Source organism: Pieris brassicae, chromosome 4 (genome assembly GCF_905147105.1).
Source record: "Pieris brassicae chromosome 4, ilPieBrab1.1, whole genome shotgun sequence".
NCBI lineage: Eukaryota > Metazoa > Arthropoda > Insecta > Lepidoptera > Pieridae > Pieris > Pieris brassicae.
The window spans coordinates 3,219,693-3,241,475 of record NC_059668.1 but is presented as its reverse complement, the minus strand read 5'-3'; the positions used below and the strand labels follow the sequence as shown (position 1 = coordinate 3,241,475).

Sequence of the window (21,783 nt, the reverse complement as noted above, 5' to 3'; positions counted from 1 at the left end):
AATATACATATATAGATGATGTGTTTTTAGAAAATATTAGCTTACGTATATATAGCTAAGCAAAATATTATAAATAAAGATTGTTACTTTGATTTGCCGCGTACAAAACTATAATATTACATAGCGTAAAATTGATGTATTTTAAACGAGCAGTAAAAATATTAGTACAGCATTACCCGTCGGAAGTAATAGCAAAAACAAAAGTGTAAGTCAATGAAACTTGATAATAATCACCGACTCGGGACTCACAGTAAGTTCGTTATAAATCCAAACTTTTTATGTACCACTAAACCATTTTATTGGATATTAACACGTGTTTGACTTAAACATTTGTAGAAAACACCGATCATTAACATATGAGTGATGAACTGCTAGGTACATTATGGGTTGATTACGAGCGTATATCATTTTTATATGTTTGTGAATGATATTGAAATTACTAGCCGTAAAACTTAATAAAGGTGTTAATTTAATGAAATGGGTTAATGATTTACTTCATTTCAAATATTATATAGCTGAATGGAAATTCTCACATAAACCACACCCAACTATAAGTGTTAAGAATCCTCCCTTATTTGTGTGAGTGAACGTGAATCCACGCCAAAATACCGTCCACACTTATTTCTCGGTCCGCTCTTGGTGTGGTGAAATATTCTTATATATAATTTGAATTCGACCAGAACTTGACGAACACACATACACATATCAGGTCGCGAACGAATCGTGATTGACTATATCGATTATAATGTGAATCCATCCTTGTCCTGGAATTAACTCTAGGATGAATTATAGATTCCAGGAACTAAAGATAAAAACAAACTGTACATGTAAGTTTAAAAGCTCACTCGAACGGATCGTAGAAGGTTGTAGCAGTTATTCTAGATTCCCTTTATATGGAAACATTCCTATGTAAATATTTATAGCAAACATTTATCTAACAGTGCTATGTAAAATATAGACATCATTATTTTTTTAAATTAAATGTCACAAATATTTATCATTCGAATCACTCAAATTAATTAAGTCGTTAATAAAAGATTTTATGGTAACATTGTTTAAATCACAAACGTTAAAATTAGCGTTACTTAACACGGCATCAAATTAACATTAATAACCAACATAAATCAATTATTCGTTTCAAACATTCATCGACTTTTAAATCGTAATAAAATGTACAAACGGCAGTCAATTTATTTATTGCCCTAAAGTTGTAAAATTATATTATACGCCATAATGATGTGTGTTATTGGCATTTTACCATCATTGACCGTTTAATAAAATAGATAAGAAAACGTGTTGTAGGTGAAATTGATATGAGGTTTGGTGGGTAAAAATCAATAGAAAATACTGGGGAGAAGTACCTCAAGCAATTTTGCTCAATTTCCTGAACGACGACTATAAAATCTACAAGCTTCAGTTATATACGACATACAGTATGGCGCTATTTCCGTAAATAGGTTACAAGTTAAAAGTCGAAATTAAAGAAACTACGGGAGACAATTACCGCAAATGATCTAGCTCTGTAGATTGAACGACGAATATAAAACCTATAAACATTAATTCTAGAGGGCACGCAGTTATGTGTCGGTATTTCCATAGGCACGTTAGGTTGAAGAATCTAAATCAAAGGAACTGCGGGGGAGAAGTACCTTTAGTGATATTGTTCACTTGACATCAAGGCATCGAATACAAAGCTCAAAAGCTTTAGTAGGAGACGCAGAACACGGAAATACCCACTATTCAATAAAAATCGAATTTCACAATCAATTACTATCTAGTCTAAGTAGTCGAATTGAATGTGAAATTAAGGTTACTTAAGAATAAAGCGATCTTAAAACGCCACAATGTGTGAGAGTCTATGGGCGGCATTATCCATTTGCCTTCTGATCCATAAAAAAACAAAAACTAGTAAAGCAATATAAATGTGGAAATCCTATTGGAGGAACATAGGCTCCTACTAGTTTACGCAAGTAATTGAAAAAGTTAATAACAACTACGTATTGAGTCGATTCTGATCCTGCACGAAGAAAATAATGAATGTCAATTTGGAAAGAAAATATATGAACATATTGCCCCCCTGGGATAACGAGTACATTATGTACGATACAATGTAACCTGTTAGTCATATGCAACAATGTAAGCCACATGCGTCCGACCGAATAAAGTTCTTGATTTATTTATTACTCGACTTAAAATGTCAACAATTGAGTTTTAAAAGTGAAACGAAAAGGATTGTAAGCGCTTTGTCTTTATGCAAATCAGTACGCTGAAACCGAAAGTATCTTAACAATAGCCTTGCGTAACCTTTTCATAAATTATCGATACGCATTAGGCAAATTGCCGACATTGTGTTAAAGGGACGAAAAAATCTCGTTCCATAGACAATAAACGATTATCACGAATTGTTCTCGATATGATTTGCATTTTCGGTTCAATATTTTGGCTTTTGTGGTACTTTCGAATTTTAAATTTGGATAGTTTTGTGGCAACAGCGATTTGGAATGGGTGTATTGCGTTATAGAACATCATGTTTTACGTATCATAAATATAGTAAATCAGTACATTTGTATGCAATGTGTTCGTGTCGTTTTATATTAAGTTCTACAGTCACGACAGAGGGGTCGTAGCGAAGATTTGTTGACGACAGCATATCAGCCCTATGTAAAGCTGATCTACATGTAAGTGTCACCTTTATAGCTTTTCTTTACAACATTTACGTAATATTATTAAAGCAATTTTGACTATAACGCACTGCTCTTTTCGTTACGTAAAATTAAAAATACACAGTCTTGTTTTGATTTTAGTTGATCTGAGCTATTTTATATAAATGAATGTGTTCTAATTAATTAGATTTAGAGCAATGGATTCGTTTTTATGCCTATTTACATCTAGTCACATAGGGACTTAAAAACTCTCTGAATTAACTGCCAGTTGTGAAATCAAGGGCGTATAACGGATGAAATTAATTTTACTTTACTTTTTCTACTCATCTTTTTAATCGCCAATTTTCTTCATTTAAAAATTTATTGTATGGAGTTGCATCATGCCTATCTAAGCTGATTATAGTATGTGTTGTAGTTACTGCTACTACTTTTAAACTTACACTAACATGGATACATGCATACGTCACTGTATCCAATTATGTAGTTATGTTTTGTACCCGACAGAGTATTTTCAATACCATAGCTTTGATGTACCTTAACTCATTATTGTTAGTGAGATTATACATAGAAAAATGTAGTTACACAGTACACAATACCAGCGCAGTATAGGTACAACATTATGAATTATATTAACATATAAATGTTGAAAATTCATACCATAATATTTCAAGATCTTTTGAATAGAGTTGTCTAGAATTTTAAACGTCATACAACCGCAGTAACTTCAAGATGGCGTCAAAACCACACGGACAACATAAAATAGATCACGTGGCATGATCACTGAATCATAAATCACTCCCGCAGAGACCCGCAGGCTAACTCTAATTGCTAGATCTAATAAATCAAACTTTTCGGGTGCGGGCTTATTTTTTATTATACTATCATAAAATTTCCTCTGAAAAGATTAACGATGTGGTTACTTTGATGTAATATGTACTTTTCTAGGCTTTATTGAAATAATTGTTTTAAAGCAACGCACTTACAAGCCTTCTGACAATGTGGGTGTCCATGGGCGGTAGTGTCACTTAACATCTCCAGCACTTTTGCCCCCTTATAAAAAAGCTCATTAAAATAAGCGTCCAGTAACTAAGTTATTTTATTTTATTTATTAATAAGTTCATAGGAGGCACCTTATTGGCTAACACGGCATAAACGATAAAAATGAAGAAGATATGAATACTAATCAAGCTTATTTATAAATAATATTATAAACAATAATATTGAGGTTCCCGCAAGAATACGTATCGCCAAATAATTAAAACAAGACAAACTCGACAGAAACTATTTTAACCTGGTAGGTTATAGCAAACTATTTAAATATAATATATCCAAGCACGGCACTTTGTTATGTAGTCTGTATAACGACACTATATTTTATTTTAAAAAATGTGTGCGTGGACTGGTGTACACGTAAGAAGTAAAACTTCAACAATCATTGTTATCGTTATTATATATTTTTGACATTAACGGCTTCGAATCTCTTCGAATCAACCGTGGTAGGGACAAGAAAAAGATGGCATGTAACGGAAAAATGTGAAGGTAAATTTTGTTCCAACACCGACAAAGAAGGTTCATTTCAAAAACAACCCTGGCGCTGGAATTCCAGTATTCAATTTCTTATGGCATAATTTATAAAATTTGAGCATATATTGTAAATTTATATTCGTTAACATACACATTCTCGCATTAACAACCAACAGAGATACATGATATAGGTATTTCCTTGAGTATCATCACATTTAATGTATTCAAGCAAGAATATGTACATAAATAATTAATAAAGACTTAGATGGTTAAAGTCGCATTATCATGTAAAATGGTTTTTATATACTACATCATCTAGTTTGACCTTTAATGAAATGAATTAATATTATGAATATAATAAAAGCCATAAACAAGAATATTAATTTTCAATTGAAGGTTTTAGTTTTTATGTTTAAAAGAAAAATGATTATTAAAAACTTATTAAGACTCCCTTATTCTTAAGAATTAAAGTCTAGTAAAAGTAAAGTAATTATTTGTATCTTTCTGTCATTTGCGTTTATGCTGTGATGTAAATAGACAGATAAGCACACAAAAAGGTGCAATTGCAAAAGTGCATAATGACTGAATTTTATGAAGAAGGTAAATAGTAACAGCACAATATAATAAAAATCGTATATATTTCCCGAACATATCCAATCTTATAAAGTAAATTTACTCTGGTGTGAGCAATATTCATGGAACGACCTCATTTGATGAATTAATCCAACGTAATTGAACCTCACTGAGAGAGCTATAAATGACTATTGACTGTGCCAATAAAACCCTATAATTAATACATTCTCTACCAAGAATTGGAAGGAATTCATTTTTCTTTTATTAACTTCTTGCCAATACGACCGAGGTACATATTTTAACTGGAGTCAAAATCACATGTGGTTTTAGGGCTTGTCGATTTTGATAATGCGAGTATGCGAAAATCACGTTTTTTTCTCATTTCCAATATGCATTTTTATGATTTATACATGCTGCAATCAAACATAACAATTTTTGTATCAATTCATTAAATCAATATCTTATAATAGAACCTACCTATTACGCTACACGCCTACTCAATTAGTAATAAACATTTTCCAAGACATAATTCTTTCAAACCCCATAGGACCGTATTTCAAGACATTATCTACGTGCAGTCCGGCTCCAACGCCCCCGCTGTAAATAAGTTTGGCATTTTAAGAACCTAGCCTAGTATTTACGTCGCATAGGTACAATGCGACAATAAACCCTTCGAATTCACGTAGTAAACAATTATCGGGCATCGTAAATTACGCTTTAAGCTGATAACATAGCGGTGTTTTTCGTGCGGGGTGTTTTTGCAACCTCGTTCCAACAATGGCGACTCACGATTCAAAAACAGATTTATGATCGGGCACGATAACGGGCTTGCGATAAAAAATCTAGTATGCGTCGGCACATGGCATGGTGTAAGAATTGGCCGTAACTCATGAGGCAAAGGCATGTGCGAAAAACGTGACAATCGCAGAACAAAGATATGGAGAAGGTAGAACTAGAATAGGTACGGGCACAACAAGCAAATGTGGGTATATCTTAAAAAAGCCACTAAATCCAAGATCCAGTATCCTGCCTTGTAGTATATGCCAGAAGAAATTGCAATAATGATGGGGTAAAGATGGCTGGAGATAAATATAACTCATATAAATACAACAGTTTTTGCCGCGCACCACCTCTATGTGGGGCTGCCCACCGACATATTTCCTAACCAATTTGACTTGGGTTCTTAAAGAAAAGAATGCTCTATATTTAACCTCATCACAAATCACTTAATGGACTCTTGCCCACCTGTCACTTTTTATCACAGCGTAAATGCAATTTAACAGAAAGAGACGTAGAGTACGCTAGTTGAAAGGCTGTATTTTTTATAGATTTTATGAAAAAACAAACAGTGATGCCCTCGTGGCTTCAGCATCTTCTTTCGTTTAGGCATGCCTATGGTCATACATTCGACCCCCGGTTGTGCCCGGTGTGCATATGAGACCCAGACCTGAAAAGGTTGTAGCGCCACTGATTTTCTTATCTTTATGAAATAGTTATTGTTAAGTTAGATAGTAATGTGATACCATAGTGATCACCAAATAGCCGGTTTTCATGCAAACGTGGAACACGAATCCAGTTTAGTGCTGCACTCACGAATTTTAGTCGTGGTTATATTTTAACAATTTATAGCAAGGATATCACTAATTGTCACGACTGCCTACTGTATGTTAGTTATTATTTTCTCTTAAACATTTCTATATTCATAACATTTTCTTTATCAAAGAATTATTTAAATACATATGATTTAAAAGGCTATGTTTTTTTTCATGGCTACATTTTTAATGTCGAACTTTTTAGTAAATTTAGATTAGACATGAGTTTAGTTTATGATTTACATTTAAATTAACTAAAACACGCTTCCATTCTATAATATAGAAAGACACCAATGTTATCATAAGTTTTGGCTTTACGAATACGTAAGCAATTAGATGATAGTAAAACTAAGCAAGATATAAGATACGAGAATGCTTTTAAAGACGAGAATTGTCTGAAAAGCTAATATTCATTAAGAGTTTGTTATATTTTCAGAATATTGTCTCATAAGAATCCAGATCTTACAACGATATAAAGTATGCCTGTATAAAAATAGTGTAACTTAGAGTATATTCTCTAAAAATATTTTAATCATTACTCACATGAATATTGTGCATCTCCATTAAACAAAACACATAACCATATCTGAGTCATATACCGTGGAGGATATTAACATGCTCTTGAAAACGTTCTCAAGCACTTTCGATAACGAAGCTAATGGAACTTCTATTTAGAGACTTCACATTTGAATTTCGAACTTATTGTATTGATAGCGTCGCCATCTTTGTCCGGCGTGCGCCTGAGCGCGACGAGCACCGCAAAATTACAGGCCGCGCGCGCTCTACGCCTGTGTATAAAAATAAAATAAACTTAAAACAACGTCATATTGTGCACGTGTGAGTGAGCCGGTATTTATTTATAGGCTAGTAGCTATGTAAATAACGAATGAACCAACGTATTTTGTGGTTTGCGAAATGTCTTAATTCATGTCACAACCTATAGTGACTAATATCGAAAAAATCCTCAGTATTCCGGTATTCATTCGTTATTTTTCAACAATGATACGGTTTGGCTCAAAATATTGCTAGTACTGGATCTATGGAACGTTCTATTGAGACGAAAAGCATCATTATTTCCATGCCGCCCTAAAGGAGATCATACTGGTTGATTACTGACTTACCAACCTATGAGCGCATCGAACTGCTGACAGCGTTTAAAAATAGATCATTTGGACAGTAAGTGTCAGCAACGACAATAATTTAAAAATCCTGTTCTAAATATGTAGATCCCTATAATTCAAATTTGGAGTGCGCAGTATCTGTATTTTTGGTATATTCTATTTTCAAATGAAATTACAAACACCGTAATAGTAATAACGTACCCTAATAAGGCGTAGACGGGCATAAATCTAACAATATTAAGGTTAAAGCCGGGCACAAACTCGCGCTCGGGATTAAGGCAAGCCAGATATTGCGATATTTCAGTCAGCGGTCGGTCGACGACCTGAGCCTGGAGCCGAAGGCGGTCGTTTCGGTTTTCAGGGCTGCCATCCTTGCTACAAAATTTCCTAATCATTACAGCTAAAATGGCTATTTTATATATTTAAAGCAAAATGTATTTTTTGTAAGTATAATTCCACGTCATGTGCTACGAGCTACGTCATGACATAATTTTTTTTAAATTATAGATAACACAGCTATGTCAAATTCAATTAATTTTGAACTTTGGCTTTGCACCGGTTTTTATTGTGACCGCAACTTAACCGAAAAAAATACATTTAAATTTTTTCTATCATTCTCTTTCTTAAATTAACGAAATATTAAAGACAGCCGTATAATAATAAACATAGTAGCGATTCCCACAATAGGTGTTGAATAAAATACAATTTAGTATACGATAGATCCGGTACCAATACTTGTCGTAAATTATTTTGATAACCCTGTCCAACTCGTCCGGTTTTTAATTTTACTCTGCAGCTGAGAGACGCCTGTATAAACACGCCCTAACCATACAGTAGGTACGCCTCGACAGAAATATCGAACACCAAACACTTTGTTAGTCATCATTATTTTTACGTCTTTATTAAGGTTCTATTTATGAACGAATTTATGTCCTAACGTTCGAAATTCCAAAACGTATAGATATGGCAAAAGATTATCTTGATTGCACTAATTTATGTTCGAAATTTAAAAAAATTATAAAACCTCCTGCGTATTTTTCTAAATGTCTCAATATTTTTATCTGACTAACAGATTAAAATAGAGATCAAGATATATGTTTTTGTATGAACATTTTGTAAAATATTTGTTCTTATATTCCCCTTCAAAGAAACATCCCCCGCCCCATGGAAACAATAAATATGTCAGTAGAAGATATTACAAGACGTTAAGATGCCTCCATCTTGGGATAAATTATTACTGTGCAACTTTTCTGATGAGTTTTGTCTTGTACTAAATAACTTTACTTTTTATTATCTTGTTGGATTAAGTTTTGTTTTATGTGTAGAGGTATAATTATAGATACAACAGTTTGAAACCGGAGTATGGATATTTTAAAAATAAATGACTCAGAGACTCAAGAGATACAGCTGCTTCGGGCTTAACGTATAAATTAGTTACCATATTGGACTAATATGAAATATTATTATTATATTAGATACTATTTAGGTCGATACATAGATAGTTTATACAGCTCACTAGCTTTAAACCGTTTAAGTGTATACAAATTTTAAGTAGCTTATGTTACCAATGTATAAAAAAATTAAATGCAATTAAACATTGTGAAAATTCATTGATTGATTTTAAAACGTTGCTCATAAGGACAAGATTTTTAAAATTAAAGTAATGAACTAAATATATAAATAACAAAACATCAAAGATGTCTCATAAAACCATAAAAAGAAAAACACTAAAAGCCACATTGTAGCAGCTTACAAAGCACACAAAACAGTTTCCCGCAAAAATCGGGAAAAAGCGCGCCAAGGAAAAACAACGTCCATAAACGAAAGAGCAGAGTTGGCGGGAGAACGCGACGCCGCTGCCATTGGCTGGGGTCCCGTCCCCTCTTCGCCCCGCCCGAACGTAACGCACACTTCACTTGTTTTTACGGCAGCCATTTTGTGACGTTAGCTTGCGCGGCGACCCGCGCTAATCTATACCAACGCACACATAAAACGTAACCGGTAAGATGTTTGCGTGTGTGCAGTTGCTTTTAGCGGTGTGACAGGTTTTATACTGGTATGAAACTACTATGTTAGCACCACCTTTAACGTTGAATAATCGGTTTAATAGTCAAACGTTTGTAGAAACAACAGTAATACAGATTATATCGTCTGTATTAGAAATGTAGACTAGATCTAGACAGTTTTACGCGCGGTCAATCCAATTAATGAATAATCGTAAATAAATAATATTTGCATTTACCTTATAATAATCTTTAAAAATCTATTCTCTATATAAGCACTTCAAATAATTTTAAGTATAATGTGTTATAACAAAGTACTTACAGCTATGCTCAACTGACGTTCAACTTAAATAAAATATTTAAAGTTGTTGCCTTATTTACATTTTATTCTTTTGTTTCTATATATAAAACATTAATAGATATAATTGCCAAATAATTAGGGTACAGAATGGTCATAGCCGAACCTAAACTAAAACGTGCCTAAAACAAAAGAAGAAAATAACGCCCTCTTGTAAAATTAAGAGCCCCTTGGAAAAGCTCATCAATGGAGGCACGTAACCTAATGACTCTTCACATTAATGCAGAAGACCCCATCATTGCCGTTTTTATTACACACGCTGTCTTTTCTCTCAATTATTTGATTTAAGTCAGAAAAGGCATACAATATTTGGAATTTAAAAACGAATAACATTTTGGAAAGGTATAAGATAAGAATTACATCCTTTAGCGTATAAAATTTATTAAGTTAAAAAAACAGTTATTTATTATCAGTATCCCCCAAGCTGACCAGCAAATAATAAATATCTCTTATGAAACTAATTTCCGTAATTGTGAAAGGTTAAAAACTTTCTAATTATGTCGAATGCCTTCCGATCTCGGCAAATTTCTTATGATGAATCTATTGGGACTGGCCACATACGCAGGAGATATAGTGCATACTCTCTCTCTCTCTCTCATTCTCTATGTAATAATTATCTAACTCTACAACACGAAAAGTGACAACATAGCCGTAAATAAAAAAATAAATGACGAATATTAAACCTCCTTGGACTTTTCTTACATTAGGCTAAAAACAAGTGACGGTCACGACGTTAATATAAATTTTATTTATTTATTTAGTGGCATTGTAAAACGATTTATTTTCCACTGATTCACAAGTAAACCCGCTGATGAGGTAGTGAAATAGTTTTTATAGGAACCGTTTATAGCTGTAAAAGTGAAGTGGGGTTATAAACAAGACGATTGTAGTGAAACAACCCTTGTGTTAATGTCCGAGCTTCATTTCCTACCATATAAGAGCTGAGAAAAATTAATTGTTAAGGATATTGTATCGGATAATTCTGTAGTAAAATATTTAGAATATGGGCCTGAAATAAAATCCAAACTTACTGTATATAAATGAACACTGTGCACATAAATATGTGAATAATTAGTATATATTATTTACTTCCCTGAATTATTTTTCTCCATATTTATTTGTACAAAGAAGACAAGTATCAAACGATTTTTTTTACTAAGTAAATGTTTAGTTAAAATTTCAGTCTTCTTCAGTCGGTAACTAATATCTGGGCGTAGTCAGCATGGAATTTAATGGATGCCCAGCGCCTCTCTTGTACAACAGTATACAGTTTTGTGGACGATGATCTTTTGCCTTCTGTGTTACCAACCACCGCCAGTTTCTCCAAGTTCTCATCGCCTCTACGCAATGTATGACCGATAAAAAATACAATTTGCTGTCGGCATTGTTCGGTATCGGTTGTGAAAATTAATAAAGATTTTTCAAGTTAATAAATTACTCATTAAAAATACTCAAAATAAGATGCAGGTTAAAATTTAACGAACTCCCACATTCAGATGACATATAACATTAAATTTATATTAGTCACCTGAAAGATTGATGGGTTTCAGATCATCCCAAAATAATTTAGGGGGAAAGCGAGGAAAAGCACCATATGTTTCGATGAGCTAAGAAAATGTGAATGCTTTAGCATTTTAGCTTTTAACACGTAGGTGTTAAGGCAATTTTAAGATAGGTCCACCTCTAAGGTGACACCGAAACTGTCGATACATTTCACAATTGTCGTAAACCGAAAGACGGAAGGAGAACGCAATAAAATTATCATTTTATGCCGTTCGGCGACTGAAATGACACGGGAATGTTGTAAAACTGATTTATTAGGTACATCCCTGAAGTCACATGCTGAATTTTAAAATTCTTTTGTTTCATAGTTAAAGGGAAAATCTAAAATCCTTCAAAAACGTCATACGGGTCAGCTCTATAAATTATTATAAATAAAAAACAATATATTTTCGAATGTTCATAATAAACATATTTTCACTGCCTATATTTATTTACCACCGTATCACGTATGAATTAATTGTTTACCGGTGATATACTTGATATAAATATTATTACGCAGAAATAACTGTAATGTCAATAATTGATTGCCAAAATACTACATCCAATTTATAACAGAATTTTATAAGGTCTCGTTATAGTTTGTGAAGACCTTTTTACCTTAGCTGCTCTACGCATACAAAAGACAAATAAGTTAGTAATTAGTATTAAGAAATATAACAAGCGTTTAATTTTGATTCCCTAATGAATAATCGAACGTAAACAAGCAACATTCTTAATAACATTGTTTTTTGTATTTGAATGTCACAGTATACATACATTACAGTCACGCATACATTTAGGGTTCTCTAATATCGTAATGGTTTAATAATCAGTTGGTAAACCTAAAAATTGATGTCGAGTTTCAGGCACAGACTGATCGTCTATTAAAACAAATAAACTTAAATATACCTCAAGCCAAAAGTTAGTGGTTATAGCGCGTAATATTGTTTTTTTGAATTTTATATGCTCTAATTTATTGTTTAGATACTTCGATACAATAAAGTTATAGAAAAAGTAACTTCTTTATCTTATTCTTTCATAGTTTGTAAGCTCAAACTTAGGTTCCGCCACCAGGTCATCGTATTTTTCATACATTTTCAACAAACGATATCTGATTGCCGCTGAAGTCACTTGGAAACATGAACATTGGTGTTGCCGATTGTCATTAGGCAATAAAAGTATCGTAGGCCTATACACACGTGGGACAAACAAAAAATCATCGCTCGCGTAGGTGGAGTATACACGCACAAAAGATTTATTAGTAAATATATATATAAGAAAGTAATTGGGATTTACGTCACACGATTATCGTGTGGCTAATTTGATTAAGACACCACTGGCCAATTTTATTACCAAGTCTTTCCTGATTAGGCTTGGCGCTTCACCTTTTGCGAATCACATAACACTTAATACAATTGGATCCTGAGTACCCAATATATTTGTGCAAATAGACAGTTCAACCAATTTACTACCATTTAACATTTTATAACCATCAAAATCGTTTATTAAAACCTAACCTACATAGTAATAATAAAAAAAAAGAATTTTAAAACGTTTGGTTCCTATGCCAGTGTATCTTTAATAAACAAATAATTTAGATGAAATGTTCTTAACAGTTCTTTTTTATAGTTATGCAAATCTCTTACAAAATCATAATTTTACTGAGTCATTATAATGTCAGAATAAATTTGCTATTCAGTTATTCAGTTTTGTTCAAGTTAGATTAATTTTGTATGTACAAGATAAACATTAAAAGTTTAACAATCATCCGTCCACGCGTATTTTTACGACATAATATTATATTTTCTTTGCAATAGACTAAGTCCTGGTATTATGTAATTTAAATCAAATGGCATAGTCAAGAAAAAATTACGAAATAAGAGATTCTAAAAACATTAACGCTTCTTAATATTTACTCAATCAAACATAGTAACCCAATTTAAAGCTCCTAAAAGTATCATTTCTAAGGTAGCAAACATGAATGAATGATCAATGAGCAATAATTGTCGCTAACTCTTGATCGCAGAGTATTAAAACAAACAGTGCAGTAAAAATAAATCTAACTGCCTATAAAAACAGCCATAACTATCACTTTACGCTATTGTACTCGAGTTTTATCTCCGTAGCAGCTCAAATGTAGTGGCAACATTGTGCGTTTGGCTTTAAAATGCATATTAGCATTTAATTATGAGTTTTTTCTGTACAACGTCAAAAAAAGTAACATGGCCTGGGGAAATTTCACCGATGAAATGTTCTTAATTCTAAATTGCGAATATAAAATACGAGAGTCACGCGTTACGCCATGACCGCTACCACCTCCATCAAATTATAATAATGGGTAAAATACAGGGTTTTACAGCGTGTAGGTAGAAGGTAAAAATCATGGCTTTATAACATTAGTAACATCGGGAACAAGACAAAACACGTTTCACGGCACAGACTGCCAACCTCCAGTATCGGAGCGGCACCAAAAGGAGATTTTTTTTATGTAATAGCAGGCAAACGGGCAAGAGGCTCACCTGATGTGAATTAATAATTCTCAAATAAAACATATATTCGTTATAAATCTTGCACCAACATCTTATACATTCAAGCTATGTTACTGTATTTTTGTTTACCTTCATGTGTTATTTATTTATTGTATTTCATAACCAGAAATAAAATGAAAAGAAATGGAACGGAATCATGGAAACACATACTGGACGCAGCAGTTCTGTACGTCGAACAGATTCAAAACTTATACTAAGACCAATGTCATACATAATATAATCATTATATGGAATGTAAAACGTCACAAACGCATTCAAACATCAACGCTACATCGGTAGACGACATATATGAAATGGAGAGAGTTAATATTTATTGATTCCAGTCATAACCAGTCATTAGATTAAAACTCAACTTTAATGACACGTCACGTTTCAAAGTACTAAAACAAAAGAAATGCTGTACCCTCCCACACTTAGGCCCACACAAAAAGTCCATAAGTGTTTACCAACATATAAAAAGCATTTACTGATACAAGATACGTATTAAAATATTTATCTCACAAAACAGATACATGATAATAATGTAGAGGGTTTATTAGCTGACTTGACACCTTATCGGCTTCAATTAAATATCATTTTTATTGGGAATCGCCGCGGTCACTACATTTTTTTAGTCGCCTTTTATATAAGCATATTTCACGTCTAATCTTGAAATAAGAATTCCGTAGTGACTTAAAGTATAAAATATATCTATGCAATAAATGAGTTCTAAAATATTTACGCTGAAATTCTAAAATTCTGGGCTCTGCTCATTCATCTAATTAATTGATTAGATTATCTGTTTATGTATTATATTATTTCCAGATTTTCAAAATACTGGCGTATTTTTTTATATTCTGTACACGTTATAGCCATGAATCTGTAAAGAAAACAACATTTAGTAGCCATTTGAATTAGATATATTTTTACCTATTTTCTATTATTATCAAACATAAGCTATTGATTTGTCATTTCATTACATTCATGTAATTAATCCCATAAAAAGCTTTTAATTAATAATCAGGGATCCTGTGTTTCGTGAGAATAAACGTATCCAAATCAACTCTAAAAAACTGTATAATCTTAAGATACAATAACTATAAGGAATGTCAAAACATAAACCTTTGTTGATCCTTTCTCAAATAAATCAAAAGCTAAAAAACTGTTGATACGATTATTTATTTGCTTTAACATCATGAGCCATAAACTCGAACTGGCGGCCTACGTAACAATGAATACGAAAAAGCATAGCAAAACGGAGATCGCTTTTCTTCAATGGTTACTTTATATGCAAATTCTTCGCTATAAAACTTGGAACCCTTCTAGTATTATGTAGAGTGCGCAAGAATCCGATGTTTTATGTATTTGCGAATAGATGCCGTTTTATTGGTTTCGAATATCGAATGTTTATCAAGAATTCGGAAGTGCCTATTTTTCGAATTGACATTCTGACGATTCGGAATATTGTCTTTTGTCTATGTTATTCTGTGCGAATCATAGATAAGATCAACACATCTTAACAATAAATTCTAAAATAAACACATTTGTTTCTTGTTTTATTTTAATTTGAAACATTAACTTAGCAATTAAATCTCCATACTATTAACATATCTGTACTAATATTATAAAGAGGGAATATTTTTTGTTTGCTTTAAATGGACGCTAAAACTACAAGACTGATTTAAAAATTATTGTATCATTAGAATTATAGGTTATCCCTAACATTTTCAATGTATAGAATATTTTCAATAGATACGTTTTGTATAAAATTACGATAGTGTCACCCAAGGTGTGAAAAGATTCCTTATTGCACGCTGCGGAAACTATTGACAACAGAACAAAATGATTTATTACATTTTTATAAATAAATATCTTCAAAAAAGTCCGCGATACAATGTCTAACAAAAAACATTTCATTTAAGAGTCTACTTACCGAGAAGGCTCTAGAGTATAGTGCTAAGACCAACTTAATGCGGGTGGAACCACAGAGCACAGCTAGTTAAAAAGTTATTTTGATAATCTTGGGAAACTAAATTGCGGAGTGTTATGTTTATTTAAAGGACCCTAGTATATAGTTACGTCTTAAGTCCTTGATCAAAAGTAGCACGTTTATTTAATAATTATATAGTAACAAAGAAGCAGCTCATACCAAGTATACAACATTCTGAATAAATTAGTTCCATATAACACAGGTTTGATTAATTATTCACATTGTTTATATTCGTACAATGGTAGTTCATATAAATTAATCATTTTAATTCCCATTAAATCACTACTTATAAATACAGCTTGCATGATTAAAACTAGACAGCTATCAAGTTTACGACTCAAACTTTAATAAAAATATCCGACATCAGGTTTTATATCTTATGTAAGATTATCATAACATCACTATCCAATTACTCTTCAGATGTTAAAGGCGTTACCGAGAGAATCTCTAAGTTATTACACATATTTTTTTCTTGAAACTAGAAGCTTCAATAAACCATAGAAATTACGGCCAGGCCGAGCCATATCGTGTGTACATTATGGGCTTTTTCGAAGACAACATTCAACTCGTTTAGATAGAAATAACGATTGAAAGAAATATGATCGTTATTCCTTAATACATACAATTCAAAGTCCTGTAATAAAGTAGTAAAAATGGAAAACAAAGTAGGCATCCGCCCTTTGAATATTTTACATACAAGGTGAAATAAAAGTTTTGATATATTTTAAATCTTATCTAAATTTTATATATACGAAATATATTTAAACGTTGACCATAAATTTAAATAAACGTTTTAAATGAAATCTAATTTACAATTATGTTAATAGTGTTAGGTATAATGTTACATTAGGCAAATATAATGAAGGTAATTATTGAAATTACTTAACGCAACCCGTGACCCTTAGTCGTAAATATCATTCGTTCTCATTAAGACAATGTTGCAGGGAACAACTAAATTACCAATTGAGTGTCTGAAAGAAATATTGAAGCATAAATTGTTGCATACCATAGTTAATGGCTATTGAAAGATTGGAAAAGAAATTTAGTTGGTATATGTATCAAGTGTACACTAACTTAACATTTATTAAATAGTGTTTCTCATCTGACGGAGGAAGACAGCCATTTAGTTTAAGTTTCCTTAAGAACAGACGGTTAAATCTGGTTTAACCGTTTTAATATATTGAATTATTATCACGTTAACGCCCATGAAATACAAATCAGAAGTCCATGGTTAAATTCCCAACACAATACCGTCTTCGTATTGGATTTAAAATAGTCGCAAAGATCTATTTTTTATGCTCTGTTGTGGCGTTATATGTTAAAGGTGACATACTTAGTTAAAATAATCACGCCTACAAATATGTATTCTTATTATGCAAAGATCTGAACGTTTTATATACCTTCCATGGTGTGGCCTAAATATCGTTAGTATATTTTATGTGTAAGCAACGGTCGTAATGTTCAGCATTGAATAGGAAAGACGTTCGGCTGCCGGGGTGGCGCGATGCCATCTAGCCACGTTAGCAATTCTTTTGTGCACGCCCCGAATTGCCAACATAAAACTTCCAGACCTGCTCGCTACGTGATGTCTTTCGACTTTTTACTATCCGCATCTCACAAAAGTTCTTATCAGTGAATTGCCTTTTTCTTTTTTCCTCACTCGAATCGTAAAATATTAAAGCTGTCTCCTGAAAATTTAGGGCGCCAAATTTCGCAATTATCCTCGGCCATGCGGCTAAGTTTTTTCATCGTGCGGTAATGAGAACCCAAGGATCTCGTAAAAACAGAATACAACTTAATAAAATTGAGTTTTCTGATTTATCACGACCGTAGGCGGGAACAAAAACCTTGCGGTTATAAAAATAGAGATATATCATAGTTCTGTACCGCCTATGAAATATTTTGACGTTTCTAGGTAAAGTCTACGTGAAAAATGATGCCAAGCAAAGGGCGTTGTTTCCAGGAATCCAATTTCAAATAAAGATGTCGGCTAAATATAATCTTGATCTTATTTGACAGCTTTATCGTGAGTCTATGGAACGTAACATAAAAAATATTTTGTCTACCACATACCTTACAACGTAGATGCTCTTTTGTTTGTAGAACCTAAATATTCATTTCACGTTTGGGCACAGGTGATGCGAAGTAAAGATACAGGTTGGATCAAGTTTTATTGTTATATCCACTCTACGAATTGAATTTGAAACAAGCTAGTGGGGTTCAAGAGATCGATACTTAAGATTGGTTTCTTTGTTAATATTAAATTATATAACTGTCGCTAATTGCACATATACTTGTAGTAAATAATAACAAAAGCGTGTATACAAAGTATTTTAAAATGCTTATAGCAAGTAGTTAATTATTATATATTTAATCCTAAATTGTCCCAAGAAGATATCAATTGTCGACCTAGTACAGCTGTAATAATCATATTAAATTTATTGAAACGAAATAAAATTTATTTGTATGCTTTCATTTTTAATTTAATTTCAAAGCATCTTCGCCCGTCTTGGCTTACCCGGGCGCTATTATGTGAGCCATTTTATCTCCAAAGTAATCTTGTTAAGAGGACCCCCCTCAGGCGAACCCCGATAACTTCCTCTGAAGCAATAATGCTGAAATCCCCGAGTTTTCGGGCTTACAAAGCCTTATACTAAAATTTTACGAAATTAGTTTACCTAAAATAGGCTTATACTCTTATTCATTTACATGTGTACACAGTGACCAATTTAACTACACTTTTATATTATAAAACATGCAAAACTACTGAGACGTTCTAGGCTTGTTTTTTTTTTAATAATTGTTCCTCTTTGTAATGCGAGGAGTTCAAACAAAATGTCGACTTATGTGAATAAGTTTTGAATTACTCTTATTCAACAATTCAACACACCACAAGTGTACATGATCCAATGCAATTTATTTGTCATGATTTTTTGTCGTGTTTGATATTTGTATGTCAAACGAAATCTATGATTCCAATTTTAATCTGTATCCTTTATGTTCTGTGAAATCATTAAAATTTGACGTTATCAAAATTATTATTTTGCTACCCATGATTTTCAAATTAAATGATGTCCACTCGTAATTTATTTGGCAATCTAAGAATACCAGACGTAGACACATGTTGTGGTTGTGTGACCGATATAAAAACAGCTGCCACTATTATTGCAGTACTGGGGATCGTATGTAAAACCACTTGATAAAGAATTATTTATTTTTATTTAAACCATCAATGATGATGTTAGCTAAAGTAATAATCAGGACTAAGACCTCTTGTTAATTAAAATAACATTCACTTCTTAGTCCATTCGTGTATACAAATATTATAAAGATTGAAGAACCTTGTTTGTGTATTATATAGCCACGTAATTTGTTAATGTCATAAGCTAACCCGAAAAATGGGATTTCATAGTAGTCAGAAACGGTCGAACAAAAACGTCTGTTACGAACACAGTATTAATTTGAGTTCATAAAAATTATTCAGGAGGTTTAGGTATATAACTTTTTAAGGTTACGGGTCACGATTGCCCGAGGCTGGCCAGTAAGTCCTATGTTATGGATTTAACAAATTAGTATTTATGTAAATAAACATTTCAATCTTAACATATATATTTTACTCGCTATGATCTATATATATACGCTTTAATTCAATAATAAAAGTGTTCAAATTAAATTATACAGTAGGCGGACATGACTGACAATAATTTATATTTGTCACATATAAGACTAATGTATAAAGGCTTTATATATAAAATTGCAGGTAACGTGTCCCCTGGTGTCATGGGCTGTTGTTCGACATGCCTACGTAATCCGTGTGTCTTGTATCGTCACAACCAGCTCAACGCGCGCTGACGTTATTGATATAAATCTCAATAATATCGTAAGTATAAAATTACAGTTTTAATATATAGATAGGTATATTTAGTTATTTATTTACCAATATGAGTACCTTTTAAAAGTACCATTACAGGTTTACTATTAAAAGTAGGAACAAATAAATTCGAGTGAGCGAATGTATTTTGTCATTATCTATGTGCTTAGTAGCTATTGCTATTAAACGGTTATAATTTAACCCTTGATTTTAAACCATATAAATATTATAAAAGTAATGAAATAATCTGTGGAGTAGATAAAAGACCTTAAAATAAACTTGCCTAACGTTCAGAAATAAAAGAAATTGGCAAGAGTGCATAAATATATAAGTTTTAGATAAAACATTTTCTTTAATTTTTATTTAAATTATAATATATTTGGTGTTTGTAGCTTAGTTTTGGCTTCGGTGCTAATGCTGGACTCGGACCATCATGTATTGTTAGGAATAAAACGGAAACTCCTGATCCAACTATGCTACTACGAATGAGATCTGAAGACGGAGAGGGACATTCAAAATTTGTCAGTGTTGTACGATTTTTGGGATGGCTAGTACTAACTGCAGATACTTTCTTCCTATTGTCCAGTATCAATTTATTAGTAAAAATGTTTCGGGTAAGAGTTAGATTATATATAAAAGTTACGAACATGTAATCAGATTAGACATAATTTTTAAGCTTTCAGTTAACGTACTAGTAATACACGTCCATGGCATATATTTAGATGACCCACACGAGATTTTATTTTCATACTACACACACCACTTAGCCCAAATAAGTAAATTAGACTTAGTAAGTAACTAAGTCTTATGGTCAAGCTTCAAAATCTTAATTAGTAATTATTAATGAAAAATGCAAGTTGCAAATTGTAATACATTTATAAATATAATCAAAACTCTTTAACAGAAATTCTATTAGCTTATAAACAACATCATCATCATCAACATCAACATCAACAACACAACAAACCTTGTGAACTAAAGTATATATATGTTGTGAGGTATGTTTTAAGTCACATTTTTATTGCAGGGACTAGGACAACAAGGGGCACGATATTTTATAATTTTCGGATTGGCTGCTGTAATATTATCATTTATATATGGATTGCTATATGTATCAGCTTGTGTGTATATGGGTGGATCATTTCCCGTGTTTGAGTTCGTTTTTTCGCTTGTTGATTTAATAAGTATGTATTTTCATCGATTATATTTGTTATCCAGTTAATTAATACGATTTTGAAAGTAGCAAATCGAAGCATATACATATATTTTAATAAAAGTCTTTACAGCGTTACATTTAGTCTACGAATAAGTCTTATGTGAATAGGAATGTTATTTTTTGCCGATAACCGAATTCATTTCATGTATTAATAAGCTATAAATTTGTATGCAAGTTTATCTGTGTTAATAGTGCCTCGTATGTCTAAGTTTGAAAGCTCTTAATATTTTCAGTGTTCAGCATGTGGCTACATTTCTTCGCAGTAGTACATACATATTCAAAACCGCCTCGAAAATTGACCCCACTTGATCGAATTAGAAAACTTTTGCGGTCCCAGTACAGTAGAAACGTTCAACCTAGAAAATTCGGTAAATTACAATGATATGTTTTGCTTTTCAGTGTGGTCCTACTTTTTAATAGTAGTGTATTCCTACAGACGGAAACCGACGTGATCTTGAAAGAAGACATACCAATAGTTCACTCATAATGCAGGGAGTGTGAAGTGGAGTCATTTTACGAAACTGTGTTTATTTATAATAAATACAGCACTAAAAACTATTTTCTAAAGCTTTTCTTTCCAATAAAAAAAACATACAATATTCAGATTAATCAGTAGGTACATACCTACTACAGTATGTAATAAACGTGTTTGAGCTATATAAAAATTATGACAGTATACTGTAACAGTTCTCATAACCAAATTTTCGTCTCTTCATAAATATAGATTAACAATGACCAATATCTATGACGTAGCGTCAAGGTTAATATTCTTTTCGTTTTCTGTAATTTATGGAAATGCTGT

General features: G+C 32.2%; 2 protein-coding genes across 6 annotated transcripts in view; one reads left to right on the top strand and one right to left on the bottom strand.

Moving 5' to 3' along the window:
- The window catches only part of LOC123708457 (homeobox protein abdominal-B-like), a 73,924-nt gene that overhangs the window by 36,212 nt on the left and 15,929 nt on the right, over positions 1-21,783 (bottom strand). For 2 of the 4 annotated variants that reach the window (XM_045659168.1, XM_045659171.1), the window contains exon 1: positions 6,896-7,109. The exons of the other annotated variants lie outside the window; for them this stretch is intronic. The gene's annotated coding sequence lies outside the window, so the exon portion shown is untranslated. Of the gene's footprint in view, positions 1-6,895; positions 7,110-21,783 lie in introns of those variants that run through there. 4 annotated transcript variants of the gene reach the window in all.
- On the top strand, positions 18,940-21,505 carry LOC123708458. 2 transcript variants are annotated; one of them, XM_045659172.1, is made up of 6 exons: positions 18,940-19,076; positions 19,655-19,774; positions 20,158-20,379; positions 20,793-20,949; positions 21,215-21,349; positions 21,418-21,493. In XM_045659172.1, exons 1-6 carry the CDS (start codon positions 18,963-18,965, stop codon positions 21,480-21,482), a joined length of 813 nt encoding a protein of 270 aa, XP_045515128.1. In that variant the 5' UTR covers positions 18,940-18,962; the 3' UTR covers positions 21,483-21,493. The 2 variants fall into 2 exon arrangements, with proteins under 2 accessions (XP_045515128.1, XP_045515129.1); XM_045659173.1 differs by lacking the exon at positions 21,215-21,349 and having other exon boundaries at positions 21,381-21,505.